The sequence below is a fragment of the Dreissena polymorpha genome, chromosome 6 (genome assembly GCF_020536995.1).
Source record: "Dreissena polymorpha isolate Duluth1 chromosome 6, UMN_Dpol_1.0, whole genome shotgun sequence".
Lineage (NCBI taxonomy): Eukaryota > Metazoa > Mollusca > Bivalvia > Myida > Dreissenidae > Dreissena > Dreissena polymorpha.
In genome coordinates this window covers 32,354,397-32,381,767 of record NC_068360.1, presented here as the reverse complement: position 1 = coordinate 32,381,767, position 27,371 = coordinate 32,354,397, and the positions used below count along the sequence as shown (strand labels likewise).

The window sequence follows — 27,371 nt, the reverse complement described above, 5'->3', positions numbered from 1 at the left end:
TATATTGTTCTGAGAAATCATCAAGAATCATTGTAAAATAAATTGAAGGGACGACTGCTTTGGTATTGAATCGTTCAATATTCAACAATATTTGACGTTATCGTATCTGCAATTACATTAATGTATTACTTTTATTATTTAAAAACAGATTATATTATTCCGCTTTGACGTTAGACATAAAAATGTCTGTTTTTGCATGCATTAAAGTATAAGTGCCCAAAAATAAGTTTTCCAAATTTAGCCCTTACGTCAACCTTAAAATAGTATATGCTGTCTTACAATCAACAAAAGTGACATACGAACTTAAACCAAAGCTTATTTAAACATAAATTATAAAAACAAAATATTTCCAATTTAAAGTCAATTAATACGAAACACTGAAAAAACTAAGGGTTTTAAAAAGCAAACACTTAAAATATGATGGCCTTATATTTTAACTTATTGTCTTGGAAAACAAAATGAAAATACATTTTAAGAGATAAACAATATTAATCAAATAGAACATCTATGAAATCCATTATTTTTCGAATATACATCTTTCTATCAAAATACTATTTTATGAAATAAGTAGTGTTATTATTCAAATATTAAAGAAAAATCCAACGAGCATTTGCCATTGGATTACGTACAGTCAATAGATAAATATGATCTCAAACCAAAAAAAATGTTAATGTGGTGTCTAGTTTTCGTAGCCAGAAGGACACTAAATGTTTACAAACATTCTCTTAAGCAAAATAAGAATAGTTAATGTTGATACAGATAATATGGTTAACACTAATTACTTACTTACCGAAATCAGAGAAAAGAAACACCGGCAGACATAGAAGTAACGTATACCTCATCTGAAATGTACATAAATTAAATTAAACATTACTGTTGTCATGTAAGAAATGGTTGAACAATGATAATTCTAAGAAATAATGAGGCACAAATCGAATGTAGGTTACGCCACTTTTGAAAAAACTGTTTTCCTTAAACCGATCTTATGCTCACGCGCTCAAACTTCGAATTGTAAAAGTTGTAAACGGAAAAAAGTGAGAGACTGTTTGCTTAACCCATTTTATTTCAACGTTTGACAAAACCCCGCAAGCAATATCACAAAAATTATATAGTGCTAAACAATTACAACTATTGGAATCGGTATAATGGTTTCTTATTGTCTTTAAAAGACAAATAATGAATGTAAGCTTTTACAAAGTATTATAGACTACTATCAAGGTATAAAGTATTAAGAACAAATTATGAAATTAACGTTGCGTGTATGGCTACTTTCGTTCCAAGTGGAAATACATAAGGCCAATGAAATAAATTTAATGAAATAAAGCAATGAATGTTATTAATTGTTAAGCCTATTATACATGAAAATGGTCGACAAAAACAGTTAAATTAAAATGCAACATTAAATACTTATCCAACATTTTTTATGAAAAGATATTTAAATAATTTTTAAAATGTACTATTTACCGTTAGTCAGTCTCGTTCATAAAGCCCACAAGGCTCCAATAAGTGTTTTCTTGAAATATTTCACTGCATTTGCCTCAGTGCGTCCTCCACATCAGATCGAAATATTTGAACATTAATAAATCCAAAAAAGTGATATTGATGTTTGAAGCAAGCAAACAGTCGTTACCAGCGACAAAACGCGTACTCGTTTCCAGACACAGACTGTTCGTTCACGAGCAAATGTCAGGCGCATTGCATATTTGCTATTCAAACAAATCAGTTCCGCGTCATTTATGGGACTTTCATTTAATATTTAATAGACATTTTGTTGCGATATTAATTTTTCTTTGTTAAATAAAAGCTGCCTTCCATATTTGCTTTGATATTTAAAAAACAAACGGCCTGGACGTTACAATTGGCAGTAAATTCAATCATTGAGCAACCGATCAATTGCGTTTTGTGGTCTGCGTTTTGTTCTTTTTGATGTGTGAGTGCCATAAACGATAGGTTCTCAATACACATTTTTTAAGAATAAAGGACATCTTTTAAAGTATGAGGAGATTTATAAATTGTATTGATGACTAGTTAATATTAAACATATTCATTATCCTTAGACTCGGGATATACTTTTACAAATATAAATAAGTACAATCGTTATAATGTTTTCCGCAAGAAAACTCGATCTTTAATGAGGTAGACATGGCGGAGATCTAATCTATTTCGACAAACATAACCTTTTCACAAGGGTTTTCAACAATATTTACAAGTTTTGATTCAAGTCAATACAAAGAAGGCTATAATCTACTAACGTTGACCTTGTACGAATTTGTAGTTTTTAATGTCTGTAAGCACTTTGCTGAACAAGCAAAATAACTCGCTTTTATATCATTAAAACTATGTAAACGAAATAAATCACATGATTTTTTAGATCAAAGAACCCTATGTATTATGTATTTGTAATAATATAATATTATAAAATCTAATAATTGTATTAATATGTTGAATAACATTTAACAATAAGATTTCAACTTTTTTTTAAATTATTCTTATGCTAATGAGGGGCAAATCGACATCGTATATTTAATAGAAAGACAAAGGACATGAAAACTCTAAAAGAAAAAAAAACAATTGGAAAAGATAAAACATGCACAAAATTTAAAGACAGAAATTAAAATTAGAAATGCGAATAAATTAAAGACATATTGCAGATGATCAGAAACGTAAATAAGTTTTGATGTTAGAAGTACGTTTTGACTTTAGAAATGATATACCAGAAAAACTACTTAAAACTGCAAGATAAATATGGTCCTGATTTTAATGTTAGTACATCCTTCCATTTACACCCTCTTTCTAAATTGATTGAACGCATAGATTGTGATTTTTCTAAATTTTTGAAAATTTTATTTTTGTAACACCATCGACATCAAAGCTCGAGTTCTTGTATGTAATATAACTTTTATCACAAGCATCCCCTCCATTAACTGCCTGCTGCCTGCACAATTTGACAATTACTTAAACACAATGAAGCATTGCATGTATCACAGAGGGCGATAAATCAAGACTTTACTTATTACAAACTGGAGACCAAAATCTTCGCAATACCGATTATAAAGTACGCACATATGTTATTGCAAACAGTATGCATGTGTGCATGAATACTCTTATACGTAAAGGAAATATTGGTTTAATCGAAGTATGCTTAATTGAACATACTACTCGAATTTTGTTTCTATCATGCCATCACAGAAAAACTTAATATTCCTAGTCTGCTACTATTAATTAACGTTGAACAAAACTTAAATCCTAATGTTTGGTATTTTTTGCATGTATTAACTGTGGACCTAAATTAAAACGTTAGTTTGACATTTTTTATGCAAAATCAGCAACATTTAATGTGATTACCTGTTTGCTTTTTCCCATCAGACCGTCTTTCTTGTTACATTAAAATACACAATTTGTAGATAATACAGCAATATTCTTATTAGAGGAATTAGAGGAATTATGTTTTCCGTTTCTGGAATAAAAATGGGGTTTGTCAAAACCAAACATGTGCGGATATTTATTACGATCACGAGATTAGGTTGTATGTTGAAACAATATTCAACACATAAATAATTCACTATTTTTTAAAATTGCAAATAAAACCGTGATGAGTGCAATTACGCCTCTCTGCATATAAATTGCAATTAACAAGTCAGCTTTATTGATCTTGTAATCTCAATTAATGTATTGTCGACAATCCCTTAAAACGAATATTTGCTTTTATTGTGGTTTATATATAAAACCTTTATTGTATTGTATTTGCCCTGATACCGATTGTGTTTTGCAATACATGTATTTCTATTTAATTTGAGTGTAAGTCAACATTTTAGACTAAACTTTTAGTGGTACGAAATGGCAGGATACAGCTCTTAGTAATTATAGATATTTGAAAACTATCGACAAATGGCTAAATTTGGGAAGCACACAATGTAATATAAATTCAAACTGTACATTATTCATCAATAAAACTTATTTAAATCAGGATCCATCAAAATAAAAAAGAGAACTCGAGTACACAAGAGTGCGGAAATCGTAATTATATTCTAATTTGTTAAAGGCAAACGATCATAATTTTGTCCAAACTAAGTGAAGCCAAACTTTCTCGCTTCATAATCACCTGCACATTTAGAACATTCAATAATAAAGATTGAGACGACATCCAAGCAGCTTTTAAAAAGGAGTTTCGTACAGACGAAATGTTTGACGAATGTAAGTTTGGACGTACTTTCATACGTACAGACGGACAGACAAATACAATGCTTTAGCCACAAATCCATACTTTCTGTGGGGCTAAAATTTATTTTCAAGTGATTCAAGTCTTACCGGGTTAAACCGATATCTCTAAATGGTACAGAACGTAAGACTAGACCAGTAAGGGCGTAAACTGTGGATCACTTTTCTGATATAAGTCGGCCATTGGTCAGTTTAACTGATTATAAAGGATTAAAGGGCATTGGTCATTGATGTTATGACATATATCGGCCCGACCTTTGTTGCGACGCTAAACGTTATGTATGCGACAATGCGCCCGAGTATATTTTTCAACATTTAGCGTTAGTTGCGTCAGGCTTATAACAATGAACGTCAAATGCATGTCTTGTCGATGCGACATTCGAATGTCGAAACCAACGTTAAATGTAGCGAAACAAAATATTTCGCATCTTTATGTCGCAACAAATGTAATTCAGCTTTTTCGCAATATCATCGGTAAACACCCCACACATTTCAAACAGCATGTTTGTATTACATACATTCATCTTAAAACGGAAATGAACTTCAATTGGACATCGCGAAGCATCAACGTAGGCATAACATTCACAAAAAATGACAATGAACTAATCTTGACAAACATATTACCCAAACTACAAAAATTTAAAACTTGTCAAAAATCATGGCAACACCGAAAACTAACCGTAATTGAATAAAATCTGTATTAAAACATTCGCACCTCCGAAATTAATATATGTAATACCCATTCAAAAAATAAAATCATCGATGATATAAAAACGTCTATTTTTGACTTCTTGTGGGATGGAAAAGCCGACAAAATAAAACGAAAACAGTTCATAATACCTGTAGAACTGGGGCGTATCCAACATTTATTACATCATAAATTCCATCAAATCCAGCTAGTTAAACTATATATGATACCACAAATAGAAGTCAATTGGCATTGTTTTGTCATAAAATACTAGCCAAATATGGTGGGTCGTTACTTTTGAATGCAACATTATTGAGTCTCTAATACTCGATATAGCAAAAAACAACAACATATGTCCATATCTAATACATTATCAGCATGGACTCAAGTCAAAAATAAGTAAGAAGGAAAAAGCAATGGTAAAACAATTTTATGGAATAACACAAACATAGCAAACTGGTTTGAAAAGAGCATTAAATATGTCGATTAACTTTTTGATTACCGAATAAACTATTTTTATTCCTTTGATAATATATGCTACTTGTATGAAATCCCCACAAAAGACTTCCTGATGTATTACACTCTAATAAAAAGTATTCCTTCACATATAAAATCTAATATAAACACAAACAACACGAATAACATTAGAACCCAATTTCTCGAAACACTCAAAACGAAACAAAAACCCAGCGAACTATTATACAATATTCACAAATAATATCGTTAACGAATTATCCAAAATGGGAGGTCGCCGTGGTGTAATAGATATGGTATCCGCATAGCGACCGGGAGATCATGTGTTCGATCCCCACCGTGGGAGTGTTCTTTAGATCTTCCCCAAAGACAACAAGTACTGGTTCTAGGCCCAGGAAACGGACTCGAGGGCGTTTATAAAAGCCTTAGGCTTAGGCCTTCGATGCAATCGAGGTAAAATAAATAGGTTTAAACTAATCATCCAAATTCATAATAAAATGGCAAAATATATTAAGTAAATTAAACGTAAAGAGCGTAAATTAAACTGGAAAGAAATATTTATTTTGTCTTACAAAACAACAATCGACATCACACTTAGACACTTTCAGTCCAAATACCTACATCGAATAATCGCGACCAATAAATATCTCTTTAAATGCAAATTATCTAACTCTAATTTATGTGACTACTGCGGTAAAAAAAATCGAAATTACAGAATATTTAGTTCTGGATTGCAAATACATCTAGCCTTTTTGAAATCAGTTGACATCCTTTCGAGAACAACAACAAATACATGGTAAACTATCCTTCTTAAGTGTAAGTTTTTTTATTAACTCATGTAAGTCATAAGACGGTAATACTATTGTGAATTTTATTCTTATATTGATGAAATGTTTTATTTTTAACATGAAAAACAGAAAACAAATACCAAATTTTAATTGTTTTATACATTGTCTGAAAATAAAAATCCAGATTGGGAAAGAAATAGCCCTCAGTAATGATACATTGCATGCCCTCAGTAATGATACATTGCATATCTTTGAACAAAAAATGAAATTTTATTCGTTTAAGATCATTGATTTTATTTAACAGAACACAAACTGTTGTCACTGATAGAAATGTTTCAAACCAAGGTCTAAAATATTATAAGGCACATTTTCTGTATACTTTGTTTGAATCATTGTTTGCAAATAAAAAAATGTAAACACACAATATATGCTTTAAAATGAATTAAAATGCATATATTACCGTTGCAAGTAGGCAGTAATAAGACCGTTTGAAAAATCACTACTATCAATAGAAGCTTGTCCGATATTTATTTTCCAACAATCAGCGATACTTAATATTGTTTGGCAATGTACAGTTTAGTATCATGACCCGTCTGAATCAAGGATCGAACCTCATTTCCTTTAAAAAAAAAATAGAAACACCAAAAAACATGGCAAGAACATATATAGATAGCATAAATTTGCATAAGATTGCAAAAATGTTGGAAATTTTGTTCACCTTTGTACTATGAAAATATATACATTTGCCTTTCGTATTTAAATTTTGGACATTTAAAAAATACATGAAACTCATCTTCAATACATTTCTTAGTGTCGACCAGTTTAAACGGCTAATTTATGACTTGAAAAACGGAATCTAGAGACTGACTTTCGAGCATAAAAGTGTATATCAATAAACAAATATTTTTCTAGGTTTAACATAAATTTGAAGTGTTTGTAGGTATCACATCTTCGTTAATAGGTATAGAGTTTCAAGCCAGCTCTTTGTTTTACAATCAACCAATCTTTGTTTAAATGACATTAACAATATTTCCAAACTTCCTATCTCTTGACAGATATCCAAACAAAACCAAATCCATAACGGTACAACATGTTTTTTCACAGATGTCACCCAATTAGTTCTTACGATTTCGTCGTGCCGCTTTTACATAATATAACAATTTCTAGTGTATCAATCCTCTGTCAGACTAATCAAATTACACCATTATTTAACGCATTGTACATGATGTTCTATACAAAGCGGTAATCTACCACATGCTCCTAGTACCATGCAATTATTTACAGATTTATTTACACAAAGAAAATATTTACAATACTCGATTTGAATGTTTGTCAAGAATGTCTGAGGATTTTATTCCGTCTATCTCGGAACCATATGTAAGTATAGGTTTGGCCATTGAATCAAACAATTACAATTTTACAAATATTCCATATATGAAAACTATCCATAGTTTCTTTGGTATGATTTAATAGCAAAAATAGATTTTCTTTTGCGTTCCTAAATGATAGTTTAGGCGTAAAAAGAAGGCCCACAAATATATAATATATATATATATATATATATATATATATATATATATATATATATATATATATATATATATATATATATATATATATATATATATATATATATATATATATTGTAAGGAAAGTTTCCAAACTTGACATTTGTGTCACTCCCGGAAACAGGTGACATATTGAAAATGTAAATATTATAAACATTCATAACACATCGACAATAAATACCTGGATAGCCTACGGAGGAAGCCACCAGAAATCACCATCGTTTATCCATTATTTAGCAAATATTGCTATTTGTTAAAATGTCATTGTGTTTTGTCAAACACTAAACTCCGTTCGTTTGATTGTCAATTTTATGTCGCGTAGGTTATACTGCACATGTAAACTTTAAATAGTTGCAGAAGTAAATTTTCTGAATGCAATTATATTCATCTCCTTTATGGTTCATAACTTTAAATGTTTACTTTTTAATCAGTAAAATATATTGTTAGTCAGCGTCTTTGAAATTGACCGCCATGTAAAGTTCAGGCGCGAACTATTCGTCTGTAAGCTATGTCTCGGCGTCTGATCAGTATTAACGTTATTGTTTTCATAATTTAACAGTAATACTTTGAGAGTATTTGGATGTTTCGCCGAGATACAGCCTAGTAATTTGTTGCATTATAGAAATATTAATATTTATATGAACAGTTGTTATTTCTCATGGGGCGGAGTCTTTACTGGCTCACCTATTCATACGCCTTACCATTTGTTAAGTTCGGCGATTGTTTGTTTCAAATATCTATGTTCCGCTGATTATTTGTAAATACTGCTTGTCGTTAAAGCTGTTCATTTGACCAAAGAGCTGTATATGATGTGTTGCATTTAGATTGTTATGTTATTTAAGGAATGGACCTGAGTACCCTTTGTTGTTAAAAGCCGAGGATTTCATTCGTTCATTTTGTCACGTGGTAACTGAGTCGGAATCTATATATACGGGATCAGAACTCAGTCTCAGCATCTTCTTTCTGGAGTTCACACCTCCTTAAGACACTTCAACAACTACGGTATATTATTTACATACACTTATTACATAAGATGGGCAATAGAATGTTCAGACAAATGAGAGCTCCTCCGTTCACTATTAAATAATTACGGTTCGGCACAATAAATGCAATTATTATGTAATAACTACAGTTATTTACAGAGCTTTACAAAATCACGCTATCGTCAAGAACATGTAATGTTAATAATAAACAGGGAAAGACCACTTATAATGTAGTTAGAACTTTAGGTCCTACCCTTTTTTCAAAATAGTTCTATTCCTTTGTATATTTTGGAAATAAAATATGTTTAAATCAATCACTACGGTTAAGAAGATCCCGGTGCATAGGCTCGGTCCTTCCTCGTCCATTGTGTCCACTTGGAATATTATTTTGTCTATATGCAGATTATATATATATATATATATATATATATATATATATATATATATATATATATATATATATAAATATAAAACAAACACATTATTAAATGGTGGAAACTTTTATTTGGCTTCGTTGTTGATGAACCCGATGAAAAGAAACTCAGGATCGGGGTCACCTATAATCAAAGGGAACCTCAGTACCGATACGTACCAACGATATACTACCAACGCGAGTTATCCTGACAGAGTATGTGAGGCGGTATACTCGTTACAATATTTATATATATATATATCTTGTTTGCATTTTGTGTATGTACGTTCTTTTCCGGTTCGTATTATGTATATAACGTCATATTTTTCTTCCTAAAGCCTAGAATTATTTCCATTTTCGTGAACCTATGAGACGCTGAGACGAGTGGCATAACGATTAATTTTGACGTCATGTCGTACGGAGTTTTTTTCTAATTCACTACGGATATATTTGTGTAATGAACGTAATCATTGATTGATAATTTCAATGTCTTTCTTTTGGATACCGATGCCGTTAATGTGTTACTGTTTGGTTATGCCATATATTGTGTTAATATTAATTTATGATTTTCTTCATAAAATTTAATACCGTTAACTAATTTTTTTCAATTTAAATAATCGCTCACTCATTCTATCCTTTTGTGATACAAACAAACGTGCATCATATATTTACAATTACTGGTTAAATGAAACACTTACGCAACAATACAAATGCCACATACTGTCTAACCCGAGCTGACAATATAGAGCGCACGTGTCACGCAAGTAGTCGCGCCGTGCTGCAGATAATCCAGCTGCAAGTATCGGAACTGGGCGGTCGGTGTTCGTGAAGCGAACAAATTCGTTCTTCAGCAAACAAAAGTAGGTTTCTTCACCGTCGCTTCATGTCTTCACCATGACTACGCCGGGGTTTGCAGACGACATTCGGAAGTACAGACATTTCCTGTAGCGGAAGTGCACATTCTATTTGTGGCAGTTTGTCCAAATGAAATAAGTGCAAATAAATATTTTCGTACGATTTGCTTTTTTATTATTTAATAGCTGCTACATACTGTATGCCAGGTAGCGCATTTAAGTGATCGTCTATGAACGACTTCCAGTTACGCCAGCTCCACGCAGTCTAAGTAAACATTTCTTTCCTGTTAAAATATTAACATTAATCAATTATCAATACCAATTACCGCTTTGGTTTTCGGGTTTTCACTGGCATTTTAACTAAACATGCAAAATATAGGAATATTTTATTACATTATTACTTAATTGTACAGGCTAACAATCAATAAAGTTGTAATTAATTTAGCAACATTGCGCGCGTCAGTGATGTGGTGCCCCATTGCGCTCAGTGCGTGTAAATTCTCTTCTGTTACAGCGCCGACAATGTACTTGCGAAGTCGCTCGCACGTGCCACAAACGTCCCCTCTCGGTTTGGCAATTCGAATATGCGGAAGATGCTTTTGAAAAAGGAGATTTTAAGGAGCCTTATACTTCGCTCTTCGCAAACAGCAATTTATTGCGCATGCAATTGCAGTTTTGTTGTGCTTGCGGGAAAGCAAACGATTGGAATGTTGTCGCTTCTCCTTGGTACTGCTGGGTATGTCAGGCCGATTTGTTCGGACGTGTTCATAATAAACTGAACAACCCGATTCACAGCATTAAAGCATAGTGCGTGCTTAGGTCTTCGACCTCTGTTACCGTGCGCTTTACATTTACCGGGTTATTTTTACAGACTCAATGTTCGTATGATGTTAGCGGACCTCTGTTTCTGAAAACAATAATTTCCGTCTTTTGTCGATTAATTGACATACCAGTATGTTCACAAAATTCCGATATTGTGTTCAATTGTGATTGTAGCTCTATCGCCGTATCCGCGCAGCTCGCAACGTCATCGCCAAATAGAATGCAAATTATGTCTGACATGTCTTCAGTGATAAAAATACCCGTATGACCTTAAGATTTTATAAAGGTGGACAACTCGTTTATGTACAAATTAAATATTATTGTGCTGGTTAAGTTCCATTGCATAATGCCCATGTGACAATTTATGTTTTGATAACATTATTTTCATTTACTCGAACACATCCTCGCAGATTTGAATACGTGGATTTTAAAACGTGAAAAAGCTTCCCTCTGACACCATTTTTACGCATAGTTGCAAAAAAAGAATATTAAGAATCAAACTATCAAATGCCTGTTGGAAGTCCACGTTTAGAACATAAAACATACCACCAGGTCTACATGTATATTTTTAACCATATTTTTTAATATCCGTTTCGAAAACCGGCTTGTGATTTTGTTATTTTATTTAAATTGTATGTATTACATTAATTAATGATATAACTCTTTAATTATAGAGGTCGTCTGTAGCGCCTAACGTATACATCGGCACAATTATACCATCCCGCCAAGTATTTAAATCAAAATAAAGATCACAACGATCAATGAAACAATTTCTTTTCCCCATGACAATAAGGAACCTCATCCGCATATTTAATCAAATCCTTCTAATCATGAACCGAGAGCCCCGGTTTATACTAGTGCTCAATGTGAGAGATTGTAATACCCTTTGTTTATAAATAATATTTTTATTGAATTTTACTTTTTTTCGGTAAATTAGATTTATTTTATATTTAAAAACAACGTTAATGCACTTGTAAGTATCAAAAACAGTCTTCGTACAAAATATAACAAGTTAAAAAGGCTAGTATAACTCAAATATGCAGCATGCACATAAGGCTTTTTTTCTTCATATTTGCAATTCGTCTCACATATCACAATTATTAATCATATTCACGTGAAATATTACATTATTATATTTCTTAGTCCCATAATTGTGTATAAATGTAGATAGGATGATAATTGTATATAAACTGTTTTAAGGTACAAATTGAAGCATGTCATAACCACAAAAATGTTTTTACCTATTTGTCTTACATATAACTATTATTGTTTCATGACATGCATAATAGTTCATCAAAAAACTTTTATTTGTTAAATAAGAATAATATGTTCTTATTGCATAAATTTAAAAGCTTACCAAAATTGTGGAAAATATGTGGGTTTTTTTGTCATTTTTGATTATTACGGTGTTTACTAGGCTTTTGGTCGGCCTATTTTGGCGGCCATCTTAGATTTAGACCCCGTAGGCAGAAATTAATGTTCTTGGGAACAAAAATCTTCTTTACCTAATACAATGTAGAACATCACCAGCATATTAAACAAGAACTTAAGCCATCATGGAGAGGTGGGGTATAATCTGGGTGTGTGATCATTTAATCATTTAATAGATGATCTTTCAAAAATAAAAATAAAAAATCTTTTTTTTGGGGGGTGGGGGGTGGGGGTGTTCTGGGGTGGGGCGTGGGGGATGGTTTGGGTGGAGTGCATTGTGGTATGTCAGGTAAGTGTTGTTTTGTCAAACTTTAACATATATTTATCAATAATGTGCATATCCTAAGTATAAAAGGGGCTATAATTGTGGCAAAATGCGTGATACAGTTGTTTGCTCTTGTTTATAGATTGGGGTCATGTTGGTAAAGAAGTATGCAAAATATAAAAGCAATATGTCAAAGGACATAGGAAATATTGGGTGTAGTACGCAAACTTTAACATAGATTTATCAATAATATGCATATTCTAAGTATAAAAGGGGCCATAATTCTGTCAAAATGCTTGATACAGTTGTCTGCTCTTGTTTATAGGTCGGGGTCATGCTTGTTTAAGAAGTATGCAAAATATGAAAGCAATATGTCAAGGGACATAGAATGTATTTGGGGTAGTACGCAAACTTTAACATTTGCACGCTCACGCTCACGCTAAGGCTCACGCTCCCGCCGACGCCGGGGTGAGTAGGATAGCTCCACTATATATATTTCATATATAATAGTCGAGATAAAAACCTTTCAATCATGCACCGTGGACCTCCCTTCCTACCAGACTTTAAAGTTTCACGCCGTTCAATACACTTCGGTAGCAAAGATTATTGATGCAGATTGTTTGCTTATTGATGTGTTTGATGAATTGTGTATGACCCCAGTTTGTGACATTAACAAGTTTACTAAATACTTCCACATTTGAGAAAAAAATAAACCAAGAAAGTAACTCAATACAACTACAGCAAATAACTCATTTTAAGTACATGTATATTAATATCAACAATCTGATAATAAATATAAAAATGGTTTTTCAGCACATCGTTGTTTTTATGCAAAAATTCATTACATATACTTGTACTGCACATTAATCATTTACTACTTAAAATGCACTAAGATTCACTAAAATTAATCACAGCACATAATATGTGGAACTTTTATGCAAGAAATGTAGCATTTTCATATTCGATAATATTACAAACATTAACAATATATGTTTGTATCACATGCAATTTCCTGGGCAATGACATCAATGTTATAAAAGTTATTGTTATTGCAAAAATTATGTGTTCCATATAACCTAAGTTTTTTTCTAATTTCTTTAATTTAGCAAAAATTTAGCAACTTTCGTGAAATAAGTCTCAATCAATTTACTTTGATAGGTAAACAAGTATGATCTAAAATCAAATTTGCAATATTGAACTGGCAATGCTGTAATTGTAAAAATAATTTTACTATAAACAAAGATTCGGAAACACAGTGAACTATCAAAATAAGTTACTTCAATTGCTGAATGTCTAACGACAAATTAAACCAATTTGATGTTATTTACTATTTTATTCACTCAACATTTTAATGCTACTAGAGGCAACCCCACTTCCAACATCGTCAGACTTATTCTCAATGTGTTTTATCAAGGGAGGTAACTCCTACATAAATTTATAACAGGAATGTGAAAAGGGTCAATTAAACACCGAGTACAGAATCAGTTTGAAAGATACTCTGAACTTTTTTTTAAATTTAAATATGTTTGTACCAAGATTACCAGATCCAAGTGACATGACTGCATGAAAACTATATATCACATTAATTTAAATGGGCCTTTTCACGTTTTGGTAAATTGACAAAATAAAAAAAATGTTTCAGATTCGTACATTTTCTTTGTAGTTATGATATATGTAAGGAAACAGTAATACTGAACATATACCATGCTCTAAAATATCCATTTGATGCATCTTTTAACGATTTAAAATCCTGAAAATTATAAAGCGTTGCAACGCAAAACGATTGAATAATTTGGAGAGTTTTGTTGTTTTCGCTCTTTTTGGTGATACTACGAGGATTGCCTATATTATGTATAAAATACATCGCCGAGCGCAATCTCCATGCAGAGTTGTCGTTCCTTGCTCTCACATACAACCTCTGCCATCACAAGAAAATCCTACCAGATTCGGTAGGACGTTATTATTTTTTTATAAGTGTTATATTATGAAAAGTAGTATCATTCTCTTTTAGATTTTCAACGTATTGAATTAGTTTAGGTTCATAATAAAAAAATAAATTACCTAAATTAAAAAAGTAAAAATAACGACGGGACATTTTTTCGAATTGGTTAACATGGCGTTCACTTCTGAAATAACGAGAGTTTTTATTGAATTTTGTCCATCTTTTTTCAGCCTAAAGCGAAACAGTTGAATGTTTGGAACATTTTTTAGCAGGGAGAGACATTATTGCTAACCTTCCTGTAGGTTATGGAAAGAGTTTGGTGTATCAGATAATTCCAAAGTTGTTGTCAATTGTGAAAAAAGATGAACCGCAAGCGACGATATTAGTCATCTCTCCATTAACAATCATTCAAAATGAGCAGATTGAAACTCTGAAAAAGTATGATGTAAAGGCCTGTAGGCTTTCTTGCCATGAATGTGATGGAGAAGTAGAGGTAGCGTAAAAATCTCACAGCTTTAAGTATTACACCTATAGCTAGTCCAAATTTTTGACGCTCTTAAATATTAAGCTACTTTTTATATGGGTAATATTAGTCCAAATTTTTGACGCTCTTAAATATTAAGCTACTTTTTATATGGGTAATATTTGGAGCGTACAAAGGGTGAAAGACCAATTATGTAGTGGGAATTTTTTGTTCTTTGTCTATATTGTTGCGCAAGGATTTTGTTCGCAGCATTCAAGCCCCGATATAAGATACTTAATAACAACGGATTGCAATAATATTTACATACCTGTGTAGATAATTCAGTTCTCGATAATGTTCCGTAAAAATTATGTAATGACACTTTGAATTTTGCACGCCTGAGCAATTTAAATCCAACAACTATTCAATTTTTCAATATCTCTCGATTCGCTGGCTGTGTAGATATAAATCGATAACACGACCTCGATGTAAAGCATCTGGTTTAAAGTGGAAGAATAAACAGCGTAAAATACAGTTTGCGTTCGTCTGTTGTGGTGCAGCGCGTTACATAGTAAACCGATGTTATACTTTTCTGGATTAATTTAGCATTGTTTTTTTTCTAAATTGACAATTAAAAAGTTCTGAAATAAATTACATCTTTTATTTTTATACTGTACATAAATAATATTGATACAGATCGTACAGTATACCGTCCTTTGTAACGTAAAATGTAAGTACATAAAACAACACAGACAGAGGTGCGAAAAAGACATGCATAAACACTTGCTGAAACTTAGAACAGTGAATAGAAACTGCACCATATCTGTTTTGAACATATGCTTATCAAATCGACAAAGATTAGCATACTAGATCTAGTAAGGTAAAAGTCGGTGTTAAAAGCTCATGTTAAATAAAATTACGCGTACACGTTACACCGTAATGCCTTCTTTTGATTGGTTCATATTTAAATCAGTTTCATGACATGGCTACAGGTCAGTGATTGTTTTGCGATTTAAGCAGATGTTTAACTGAAGAATTTATGCCTTTCTTACTTCGAATCGACGATATTTGATGTAAAAATGGACTTCTGAATGAGTTGGTAATGTTATTTTGCAATTTTACGCAAATTGATGAAAATTTAAACTTTCTGATTTTCACCACAAAAAAGGTCCTTCAACGATGAGACGTTCCAAAGAATTTAGCCCATATAAAAAGTATCTCTAAATTCTTTGCGCGTCTTATAAATGAGACTAAGAATTTAGCCCATATAAAAAGTATCTCTAAATTCTTTGCGCGTCTTATAAATGAGACTAACCTATAGCTATCATGCATTATCATTATTAGAAATATTATGAAGACTTCTTACCAGGAGACTTTGCATGCCCTTTTGTGACGATTTTATACCCATATTTTCAACAAAATAAAATATATATGTACCTTTTTGTTTGTGGCATTTAAACATCTCTTTATGTGTGGAATGTATGTATCCCGGAAAAGTAACCTTTTGAAATTACCCACTAATCTTTTGGTACAAATAAATCTGACCCATTTATAGTACTTTCAAAATCACACATGGTATCAACAGTTATAAGTTAAATCAAGATATCATTAGTTGATATAATGGACCAGCGTTGTTTTTACCGGTATGATACATTGTAAGTGTTTTTTTTTACAATGATCATAACATTCGTATTTCATTAATTTTAAGTGGGGGAATTTAACACTTTTTAGTAGATCCAGCAATAATTGTTAATAAGTACATGTAATTCATTGTATGACGTATTTCAAATTTATTTTTAATACTGCTAGAATAAATGATATTTTAGAATAAATGATAGATATTTATATAACATGTATATGCTTTGCTGTACTGATATAATGCCATTGTAATTGTATTTATAGTCAGTATATATACCATATTATTATTATTCAAGAAATATAACATGTATATAATAATCGATAACTATACCAGTAAAAGTAGTACCTTATTACTTCCACTCGGACTTGACCAAGAGTGAAAGAAGAGTTATTATTTACATCATATAACCTGTAAGTTAGCAAATATTGGTATATTTATTTACAGCTGATGGAGAAAGATATGATCCAGAATATTGCAGAAGGGGAATTCGCAATTGTGTTTGCTCATCCTGAAGTACTTCTTAACACAGTCAGTGGAAAAGACTTGCTGAGCAAAAGACAATTCATTGATCATGTAAAAGGGGTAGTGATAGATGAATGTCACATTGTAAAAGAATGGTAAGTAACTAAGTAAGATTCAAGATTTTATTAACAGCATTTTTAGAAGGCCAATTGCCCATATTAACAGATGTTAATACATGCAATATGATAATAACATTAATAGACATATATACAGTATTTTATCAAGGACTTGAAATTATGAGGTTACAAAACGTTTAAAATAACAATAACATAAGTAGTACAAGCAGTGTGCGAAAATTCAAATTTGAAAGTAATATCCCAAATTCTTTTACACATGTATAGAAAAGTTAAATTTCTTACTAGCCCAACTATATACATTTTTAAATTTCCACTACCTTGAAAGGATTTTCACTAGCCAAAACCCTTCAAGCTAGTGCGAATTTCGCACACTGAGTACATGAATCAATAAATAATTTACATCAGGAAATACATATTGACTGTAATTATATTTAAGAGGAGTACTCATACTTATCAGTACATAAATTAATGCATTAATTTTAACATACATTTACTCTTTAAACTAAATCTTATGAGGCGTAAACAAGAACTCACACAAAAATGCTGTTTATACAGGATTTCACATGTATTCACATACAAAATCAAAAACAGCAGTAAGTGAAGTAGGGAATATGGGCCCCATAGAACAGTCAAGACATATATCCTCTTAATTTCATATACAATTTATTAGCCTTTGTAGTTCAATGTAAGAACACTTCCCCTGCTCTGTGGGAAGAAATCTGGGTTCAACTCCCAGCAAAGGCCATACTTTACACATGTGTTATTTGGAGGACAAAATGCTTGTGCAGGGCATTTGTTTAACATAAGTATATTTTGATCATTAATGTATTGATCATTTCTTCCAAGAATGATTCTTATTGGTATTTTTTTCCCTTTCCTTATTTATCCACAAAAAAAATCAATAGCTAAATATTAACCGCTGTGATGTAGGTATACATGTTTAATTATATATCATTTTATATGGATTCAGTCAACTTCATTGCCTCATCTCGGCTTGGTAAAGATGATAAATGTGGGCTGGGAGCACTTTTTGAAGCCAGGAGAAGTCTTTAAGCTCTGCCAGTATTCTTCCTGGAGTAAAACAACATAATAAACAATAAATACAGTAGTCACAACTATTTTCTATACATAACAATTCTTGCTATTTTGTATTACTTGTTTATCTAGCATTCTTCAGTGAACTACTTTATGCTAGGTTTACATCTGGCAATGATTACCACTATGTCCCCGATTCCAGAGCATCGTGGCGAACGTAACAGAGCGTGGAGTCGAATCGGGGTGATCGTGGGGGAGCGTAACGGAACGTGGTTGAATCGGGGACATCGTGGGCATCGGGACAGATTTTAAATCAAACTTAAATTTCACCACGATTGCCCCGATTCATTTTTTAATCGTGACAGAGCATGAGATCGCAACAAAGCGGCTTTGTCGTGAGAGATCTTATCAGGACGTAACAGAACGTGGTTGAGCGTGGAAGCCAATCGTGTTGATCGCAACAAAGCGTAAAAGAACGTGATGCAAATCGATCGTGCTGATTTTGTCAGGAAGCGTAACAGAACGTGGAGTATACCATTTAATCGTAGAGCTCCCCGGTTTTTTAGCCTCTGGCTAATCGGGGAGATCGTGGCCAGCAGTAATAACACCAGATTTAAGGAATAACATGCTTAAGCAGCTTAACAGAAGAAAATTGTACATGTTATGATATCCGGTGTTTCCGTTAACTTTGAAATCTGGAAGTCTCTGTATTTTCCACTTTGAAGTGTTGGATTTGGAAAGTTTTGAGACTTCCTGGGATGCAATTTTGAAAGTTTTTATGAACAAAACTGGGAGTAAATTACTCCCAAACTTCCTTTAACAAAAGCCCAGTCTACTCAATATAAAGATTATATATTTTAAGAGTATTTTATTAAATTATAGTAACTGTACAAGATTTTTTTAGCTGATAAATAGATTCATGCTCAACCATAGACAATAAATAAAAAAAACACTTCACACGTCAAACAATACCAGCACTCAAATAATTTGAATTTTACCTACCAATACACAGTAGGTGTTTGTCAAAGTGTCTCTGTGGTGACCATTGGGAAAGAACTTCTCTGGAGAAAGTGTTCCAAGTGATGGCATGGTGAAACTAGTGCTGAACGATTCTAGTTGTGCAATCTGAAATACAAATAGACATACACGTGTTTTTGATTTACAACATTTTTGAACACCTTTTAATTGAGTGTTTTTTTTCCATATAAATTTAATTTGCTGTGTTTGGCACTTTGTAATAAGTGAATCAGAATCACGATATTAAAAAAAAAATACCTGTTGTATACATGCATTCATTTTAACTAATAAACAATATTCTCCTGTTTACATGTTTAATAGAGTGGAAAGCTTCTGATACCATCAATGTGAACAAAAATGCATTACCACTATTTACTCAGTATATTGTTAACAGATCATAATATCAACAGTTCAGTGATGCTATTGTTAACCTCACTAATCAAACCAGACAAGAAGGGGTGTAGTTTTAACCATTAGCTCAAACATTACCTACCCTGCTGAAGATGATATTTGAGGCAAACATGTGGAGGTCCTTTTCGTGTCTGTCCAGTGAATGATGTCCTGTTCTGACATAGATGTCCAAATTGTCACCCGTGATTTTGACAAGTGGGTTTTTTCTTAGACTTCTGGCGATGTTGTCTTCCAGCATTTCACCAGCTTCATCCAGTAGGCGCAGTTTGGATGATGTCGACATTGTCAGCCCCGTGCGGTTGAAAAGTGTTAGTGCCTACCAGTAGTCAATTGTAGAAATGATCCATATATTAACAGTAAGAGAAACTAATTAGAAGAAGCCACTTAATGACTTAAAGTGTTCATTACATCATTTTATTTTAATTTTAAAACCTAAGAATGCTAATGGATTTATGCAGCAGATATTAATGATTTTGAATAGTATACAAAATCAAATGCTTTCAATAACAGATAATAACAATAATGGATAAATCCTCATTTTTGGGTCAGGTTCCAAATGACAAAACAAATGTTTATCCATAGGCATATTATTTAATTAAATTTTCAGATTGTTGTGAAAAGATATAACATAAGTCCTGTTAATATTTTTGTGGTCAGAATTTGATACATAATTTGAACCACGCTGTTAAAATACTTTAACGACAAATTTAGTTTAATTCCCAACCTCAATGATCATATTCCTACAGTTGTGAAAACCAAACTAGGGCCATCTTTTCCTTTATTTTTTAGCTATGATGAGGCCCCATATATAAATATCCCCCATTTTTTATTCCTTTAAATTAGTTTTCTGTCTGCAGCTCGTTTAACCCCAACATAAATCCCTGTCTTTAGAAAATGTGCTTGTGCCAACTCTAGAGCTTACAGAGTTATCAAAGTGCCCTTTGATGGATACAACTGTTGTGAGTCTGTGCCACGCTGACAACTTCTCATTCCTGGCATTCATGAGGATGGCATACTAGGCAGCAACAATCGGGGCAAGCTTATTGGCCGATTGGTTTTTCCCAGCTATTGCCATTGTGCAGAACAGGTCAAGGACGAACGGAAGGCTAAAAAAAAAACAACAAGGCATGATGCATGTCACTTTTTAATTGTGATTTATTGTGAATTAGACCTGTCAACAAAGAGGAATACTGACAATTTCTTTTTCTCTTATTTAAACAAAATGTGTAAAACGAAAAAAGAAACAGAACGCAATTCTAAATACATCCACTTCTGACAGATAAATATAATGAAAGTTTTTTATATTCTGTATTCATCACACACGTGAAAATGATGATCCAATAAGATAAAGTGGAAGCTTTCGTTCTAATCATAAACTCACACAAAAAACAAACATGTATATAGTAATGCATACAACATATTAGAGGGAATTTTCACAATAAAGAAGAAAACCTATCAAAGACTTTTAAGATGCATAGTCATGATTGGTAGAATTTACACTTCATCAAGGTATTATTTAAATGTTAATGTTTAAGTAATGCCTACAGAATCCACTTTGATGAATGAAAATATCTTAAACAGAAGTAGGGTTATAACTTGGGAAGAACAGCTAGTGTGTTTGCACATTCAGGTGTACTTTCATGTTCTTTTCATTTATAAAAAAAATACTTCTACTAGAGTTCTATGCACCAGATAGGATCAATTTGTACAGTTTCACATTTTTTGTATAGATTGCTTATTAATGTATGGTTACATATAAGTCTTTACCTTTCTGATATTTCGTGTAATATTTCTGGAATAATGTTTTCCGCATTCTGCATCAACTGTGAGACACTTCTTTTTCAGAAGAATGCTGTTAAATGCAGCATTTCTAGAGGACAATCGTGCGCAGACATTGTTGATTTGTTCCAAGAATCTTGCTTGAATTCGATTGGATAATATCTACAATAGACCGAAAGGTTACTGGTATATTAAATAATATAGTTGATGTCTATTTATAGAAAAAAGTTTATTGTGGAAAAGGGAAATTATCTGTTTAATTTCATAGCTGGTCCTTAAAAGAATATGTACAATTTATTAGGGATTATTCTACATTTCCTTTGAGGAATCAACACCAGTTCAAATAATTTGTAAACAATATAATTATCCCGCTTCTTAGCAGCTATTTGAAGCCAATGTTTTCATTCTTTCTACCATTTCTACGCCGTCTGCCTGGATTTCGATGAGACATAACATATTTTAACACAGTTCTAAACTTACTTTATTAGCGGGCGCACTCGACTTTATTCTGTCCACTTTCCTAGTTATCAGTTAATAGTTTACACTTATCACTAACTTTGTTACAGGCAATTTCTAAGGCTTAATGAACAGAAATTAAGAAACACTTTATATTGTAAGGCGCCATTGTTTTTTTATCGTATCACGTGGCTCGACTATCATCACGTGGTTGCTTATGATGGCAGGGATTTGATTTCAATCGTGATACATCGGCTATCTCGGATTCCTCCGTAAGATAGGCCTCGTGGCTAACGGTCGCCATATTGCCTTGTATTACTACTTTACTACCCAAAAGGTTGTCAGTCTATTGTTATGAGGCTGTATACGGTGCGCGTTGAACTAGCGCCAAACTTTTTACCGAAACTTTGATATTAAGAGCACTATTAACGTTCATTTGTGTTGCATTTTGACCTATTATCCAAGTGATTTACTTTTCCATTATTATTTAATCACCCTATCATCCAATTTTTAAGATGAAATTACGGTGTTTACAAAACCAACCAAACCAAAAGTGAAACTAGATGCATTACGTTTCGCGATGTAAAAATTAAATATTTGTTCAGTTTGAGGAAGCGAATCGATAATAGACGGTGGAATATGTATGCAATACAGACTATCATTGCCGATTGTAGTACTGGCTAAAAAATACCTTTTATGACAGGTCATGTATAGAACGTTAATCAAAATAGTGACCATAAATCACTACAAATGACTGGGTTGATCATAAATATAATTAATGCACGTTTCTGATCTAATTGCCTGTATCTAGTTGTAATTACCATGATATTGATAAAATTAAAACGTTTTTTTCATAAATTAACATTACATGTTTTATTTTTATCATTTAGGTAATATATAATTGTATCATTATCATCATTAAATATTCTGAAAATAATCTAAATTATCATGATTACTTTAAAGTAAAATTTTTAAATTTTTCTCATTATTTTTAATGACTTTCCACATTTGCTTGATTCAAAATAAAATGTATTAATAAGGGTTTCAGTTTTTAAATTTTATCTAATTTTTAGTTCAATTAAATTAAAAGTACTAACTACATACATGTATGTGAAATGCTCTTGAGTTCGTTTCCTGGGCCTAGAACCAGTACTTGGGTGTCTCTTGGAGATTTCTTAAGAATGCTCCCACACTGGGGTTCAAACCAGTGACCTCCAGATCATTAGGTGGACACCACATCCATTATACATCAGCGACCTTTAATTAGTAAATTACTTTAGTATTGCAGCATTATATAATATAATGTTGCTACATATTTTTGGAAAATGATTATTGTGCAGTACTAAATAAATCTAAATGCATACAATTTTAATTGTGTATATTGTGTGATTATTAGTTACAAATTCACTTTTTACAGGTATACTGGATTATGAAAGACTGATAAACATAAAATTGACAACTCATCTCCCCAACGATACTTTGTGTGGCTCATTCTCATAACAAACCCATAGTCAGTGAGAAAACTACAGTGTAAAAAGACCACTTGATTGTGACAATTATGGCTGACCAAGCAAATGTTATCATTTAAAATAAAGAAAACTTCCAGTTCAATATACATTTTATACCAATTATGACATTGACCAACACAGAAAATAATTATAAGGTTGATTTTCCCAAAATTGACTGTTACAATTGGATACTGTTTTAAGCTTTACTCTACTTTGTCTGAAAATAAAAGTCCTAAATGATGTAATAGAAACATAAATATTTAATTTTTAGTTTTACAAGTATATATTCCTAGTTTGTCTGCAAGTACTGCAGAAATCATGGATTATTATTTTACTGAGTCAGCCTTAATCTTTATATTATAATTGTTAAAACAGATTAAGATGTGCATAATACAATTGAGGATATGAAATAAATCGTCTGCGGATCCAGAGTGGGATTTGATCCAGCTTTGCTGGTTCCCGTCAAATCACTGCGCGGAGGTTGCGCCGAGCGGTCTAAGCGATAGACTGTTACTCCAGGGATCAGTGGTTTCGCGCCCAGTTGTGGTTTACTTTTTTATTTCTTTTATTGTATTGTTGTGTTTTACTGGAGCTTTTTAGATCCAATGTTAACATTTATCAATATAAAGCATTTTATGACACAGTTCAATACATGCCGAAAAACCTGTGAAAAGGTCCCTTTAAAATCTACAAAAGAAGTCCCTTATAAGTATAGTGAGAAAATTACAGGGCAATATTTCCCTCATATTTTTCAATATATCATCACTTATTATAAAATAAAGTACATTATTTAGATTATTTTGATTGCTAGTATGGTCCATCCGTCCACAGTTTATTTATGGGTTAATCACAGCTCCGTTTGATCGTCTCTTCAAAAATGTCCAACAATGTTGCCATTAAGTTTTCAATGGACGTGTATGCATCTATTACCTGGTTAAACAGAGGATTTTATATGAACATCAAATAAATGTGCAACGCTTTAGAACAACGGGGTAATACATGTGCATAAAGTGTTGTCCCGGAAAGTGTAGTCGCTGATCGGTCCATACAATAACCGAAGAGCACCGAAAAGCACCGAAAAGCACCGAATAGCACCGAAAAGCACTCAATTTCTCGCTATATATATATGCAATATATCGTTTCTAGTGTGTGTTAACGAGTTTAATTAGTAATAAATGGTTATATGATTGTATGTTTATACTACATTGTGCCCAAAATGGTAAATATCGGCAATTACCGACCGAAAAGTACTTCATGTAAAGACCGAAAAGCACTCAATTTCTCGCTATATATATATGAATATTTGCGTTTCTATTGTGTGTAAACGGATTAAATTAGTTATAAATGGTCATATTTCATGCATATTTATACTACCTTGTGTTTATAATGAGGTATTAATGCCCAAAATTGGATAAACATACTTTTACCGAAAAAAGTGCTGTAACATATTTATTAAAGCATTCTTGAGTGTATGTTTCATTTTTATTGTTGTACCTGTATATTGTCTATTTTTACTGTTAGTGAACTAGACAAAAACAAGGTAAAAAAGTTGCTGATACCATCATTTCCATGATAGGTTTTAGCTTAATTAATCATGATAATAAATATTTGATTTTATTAAATCAAGCTGCAACCCTACCATGGAAGCAATATCAACGATATCTTTATGATATAAGTATTCACATTATAATTATAAATATATTTTTAAATATTTATGTTCGAAAATGCACAAAGCAAATTGTACATAAACAAAACCTTAGACAATACGTTGCGATTGACAGTGATCTCTCCACTTTTAAACAAAGTCTTGTAAAGGACCCAAAAATAACCCATGCCACATATGATTTATTTTTCCCACAAAATCCTCAATATCAACAACGGAAGAGCATACACAAAGGGACCGCAGGACATCTTTAGGGTCAAGCGTGCAACGATTGTACATGTGTTTGCTATTCGTTATTGAAATACAGTGGGGTATTGAAATCAAATTTTGTAGAACAATATTGCCCAATTCCCAATCTCCAACAAGTATATATTTTACCCACGCGACTGCCTAAAATTCCCAATTGAAAGTTGCAATACAAAAAGAAGTCAGTTAATCACTGTATACAGCTCTATGATTTTAACCTTAAGCCTAGAAGCAGGCTAACATCAAACTTAGCAGAAGACCACCAGACGATATAATATGCCAAATATAGCACCTCTTGGTATGTGTTGTTCAAGAGAGGGTTTTAACGTCATTTTAGTGTACAAGTCCATATAAATCATGTGACTCCTGGTCAGTTTGACCCCAGGGTAATGATTTGCACAAACTTTGTATAAGTCAAATATTAAACCCCTGAACTAGACTATTAAAACTTTTCGTTGCATTTGTTTATGGTCACATTAAAATTGTAATAAAAAATATTCAACCTCTTCCTAATGCAGAAGGAAGTTTTTAAAACCAAGTCATGACCTTAAAATTAAACAACTGCTTGAGAACTGCAAGAGTTCTTCTTAACAAGGAATATTTAAGACATCTGGTCTATTGAAAGTAAGAAGTGTTCAATGAAAACTGAGTGATGTCGGAAGCATATACAAATCTAAAACATTACGGTAACTGCCATCATTGGGATTATGCACTTGAATAAGTATTTTGATTGTATCCTCTGAAAATCCCTGTCTGGTCAACAAGTTTTTTTTCAGATGCTGAATTGTGTATACATGTACTTATTTTTGTAGTAGTATGATAACAACAATTGTATTGTGAATTTTGTAGTGTTTATGAACAAAAAAAAGAGATTCCACTTACCCGTTTAGTCAAACGACTTGGAACGAAAAGGACACTATTAACAAAATCGTTGAACAAAAACCATGTTCACAGTGCTTTGTCATATCATACACAGATGTACCCAGAAAAAGTCGTTATTAGATCAAATGAGTACAATTAGCTTACAGTGAGCTTTTTTTGGTGATATTTTCCCCATTGTTAATCATCGGCCCTGCATTGTCCGTTGCCAAAATGTATACACTCAACAGATTATATTTATTTCCAATATTCACGAAACTTTGTCATAATATTGGTCTAAATGACCATTGGGTAAATTATAAAACTGCGTTCAAAACTAGGTTGCTATGTCAAATTAAATGAAAAGTTTCGGAACATGCTAGAAATTACATGTTTACTCAATCCTCAGGAAACTTGCTCACAACGCTTTTTCTAATTGTAATTGAAAACGGTTTCGGTCTACTAAAATATGAGTGCAAGTCGGCTCAGACGTTTTCATTATGTGTATGTAATGAAACTTTGTGAACAATCTAGAAGTCATATGTTTGGTGAAATCAGCATAAAACTCTATCACAACAATTACACTCACTGTCTTTCAATTGAATTCGAAATTGCTTCGATACATTGTTCTGAATATCATTATTGTTAAAATTAATACGTTCTTAGAAATAGTATAAGGAAAATATATTAAACAATAGACTGTTAAACCCTTACGATGTGATTCATCAACTATGACACTAGCAGAACAGAATACTTCGATAGGCGTTGTTCACCCCAATAAATGCATAATAGAAAATAGTATTTTCAAAACTCACAATAATTATCTTTAATAGTACAGGCATGCGTTAATTAATTTTGCAATTTGAGATAACAAATGGCAACAAATATTAAACAGCAGTAACTTTGAGCTTTGAGCTTAACCAAAGAGGAGAGAGGATTTAACAGTTTATGGTTAACATATATATAAAATGTAAATACGGCATATAAAACAGTGTCATAATGTTTGGACTATCCAAAGGACTTCTTACTCGGAATTGTTAGTGTCGACCACTGCATAAGGATTTAGTTTATTCATTTTTTTAGTTTGTTTTTCTTTTAATTCGTTTATGCAATGGAATGGAACGATTTGAACAACTTTGAAATACGGTCACCCAAGGATATTTCTTGTGAAAGTTTCGTTAAAATCTGTCAAGCGATTAAGAAGGAGAAATGCACGAACCTAACGCATGCACTAACGAACAACGGATTTAAT

The 27,371-nt window shown here is 32.2% G+C and overlaps 1 protein-coding gene across 3 annotated transcripts; it reads right to left on the bottom strand.

Moving 5' to 3' along the window:
• Positions 1-17,260: 17,260 nt before the first annotated feature.
• Positions 17,261-22,046, bottom strand: LOC127833342 (uncharacterized). Of its 3 annotated transcripts, none has more exons than XR_008027372.1 (6): positions 21,869-22,046; positions 21,377-21,550; positions 20,532-20,715; positions 19,688-19,925; positions 19,180-19,306; positions 17,261-18,217 (listed from the first exon to the last, which is right to left on the bottom strand). XR_008027372.1 is itself a non-coding variant. In XM_052358525.1 (6 exons), exons 3-6 carry the CDS (start codon positions 20,610-20,612, stop codon positions 18,123-18,125), a joined length of 537 nt encoding a protein of 178 aa, XP_052214485.1. In that variant the 5' UTR covers positions 20,613-20,715; positions 21,377-21,550; positions 21,869-22,046; the 3' UTR covers positions 17,262-18,122. The 3 variants fall into 3 exon arrangements, 2 of the variants coding, with proteins under 2 accessions (XP_052214485.1, XP_052214486.1); XM_052358525.1 differs by having other exon boundaries at positions 17,262-18,217; positions 19,692-19,925; XM_052358526.1 differs by having other exon boundaries at positions 17,262-18,217; positions 19,184-19,306; positions 19,692-19,925.
• Positions 22,047-27,371: the final 5,325 nt, after the last annotated feature.

Bases quoted from the DNA above. Each gene is read 5' to 3' on its own strand.
- LOC127833342 (XM_052358525.1), bottom strand. From the start codon at position 20,612: ATGAATGCCAGGAATGAGAAGTTGTCAGCGTGGCACAGACTCACAACA. The intron at 19,307-19,691 runs GTAGGTAATGTT...TTTGTATTTCAG, and splicing joins CAAATATCATCTTCAGCAGG to ATTGCACAACTAGAATCGTT. The intron at 18,218-19,179 runs GTAAAATTCAAA...GTTTTACTCCAG, and splicing joins CACCTACTGTGTATTGGTAG to GAAGAATACTGGCAGAGCTT.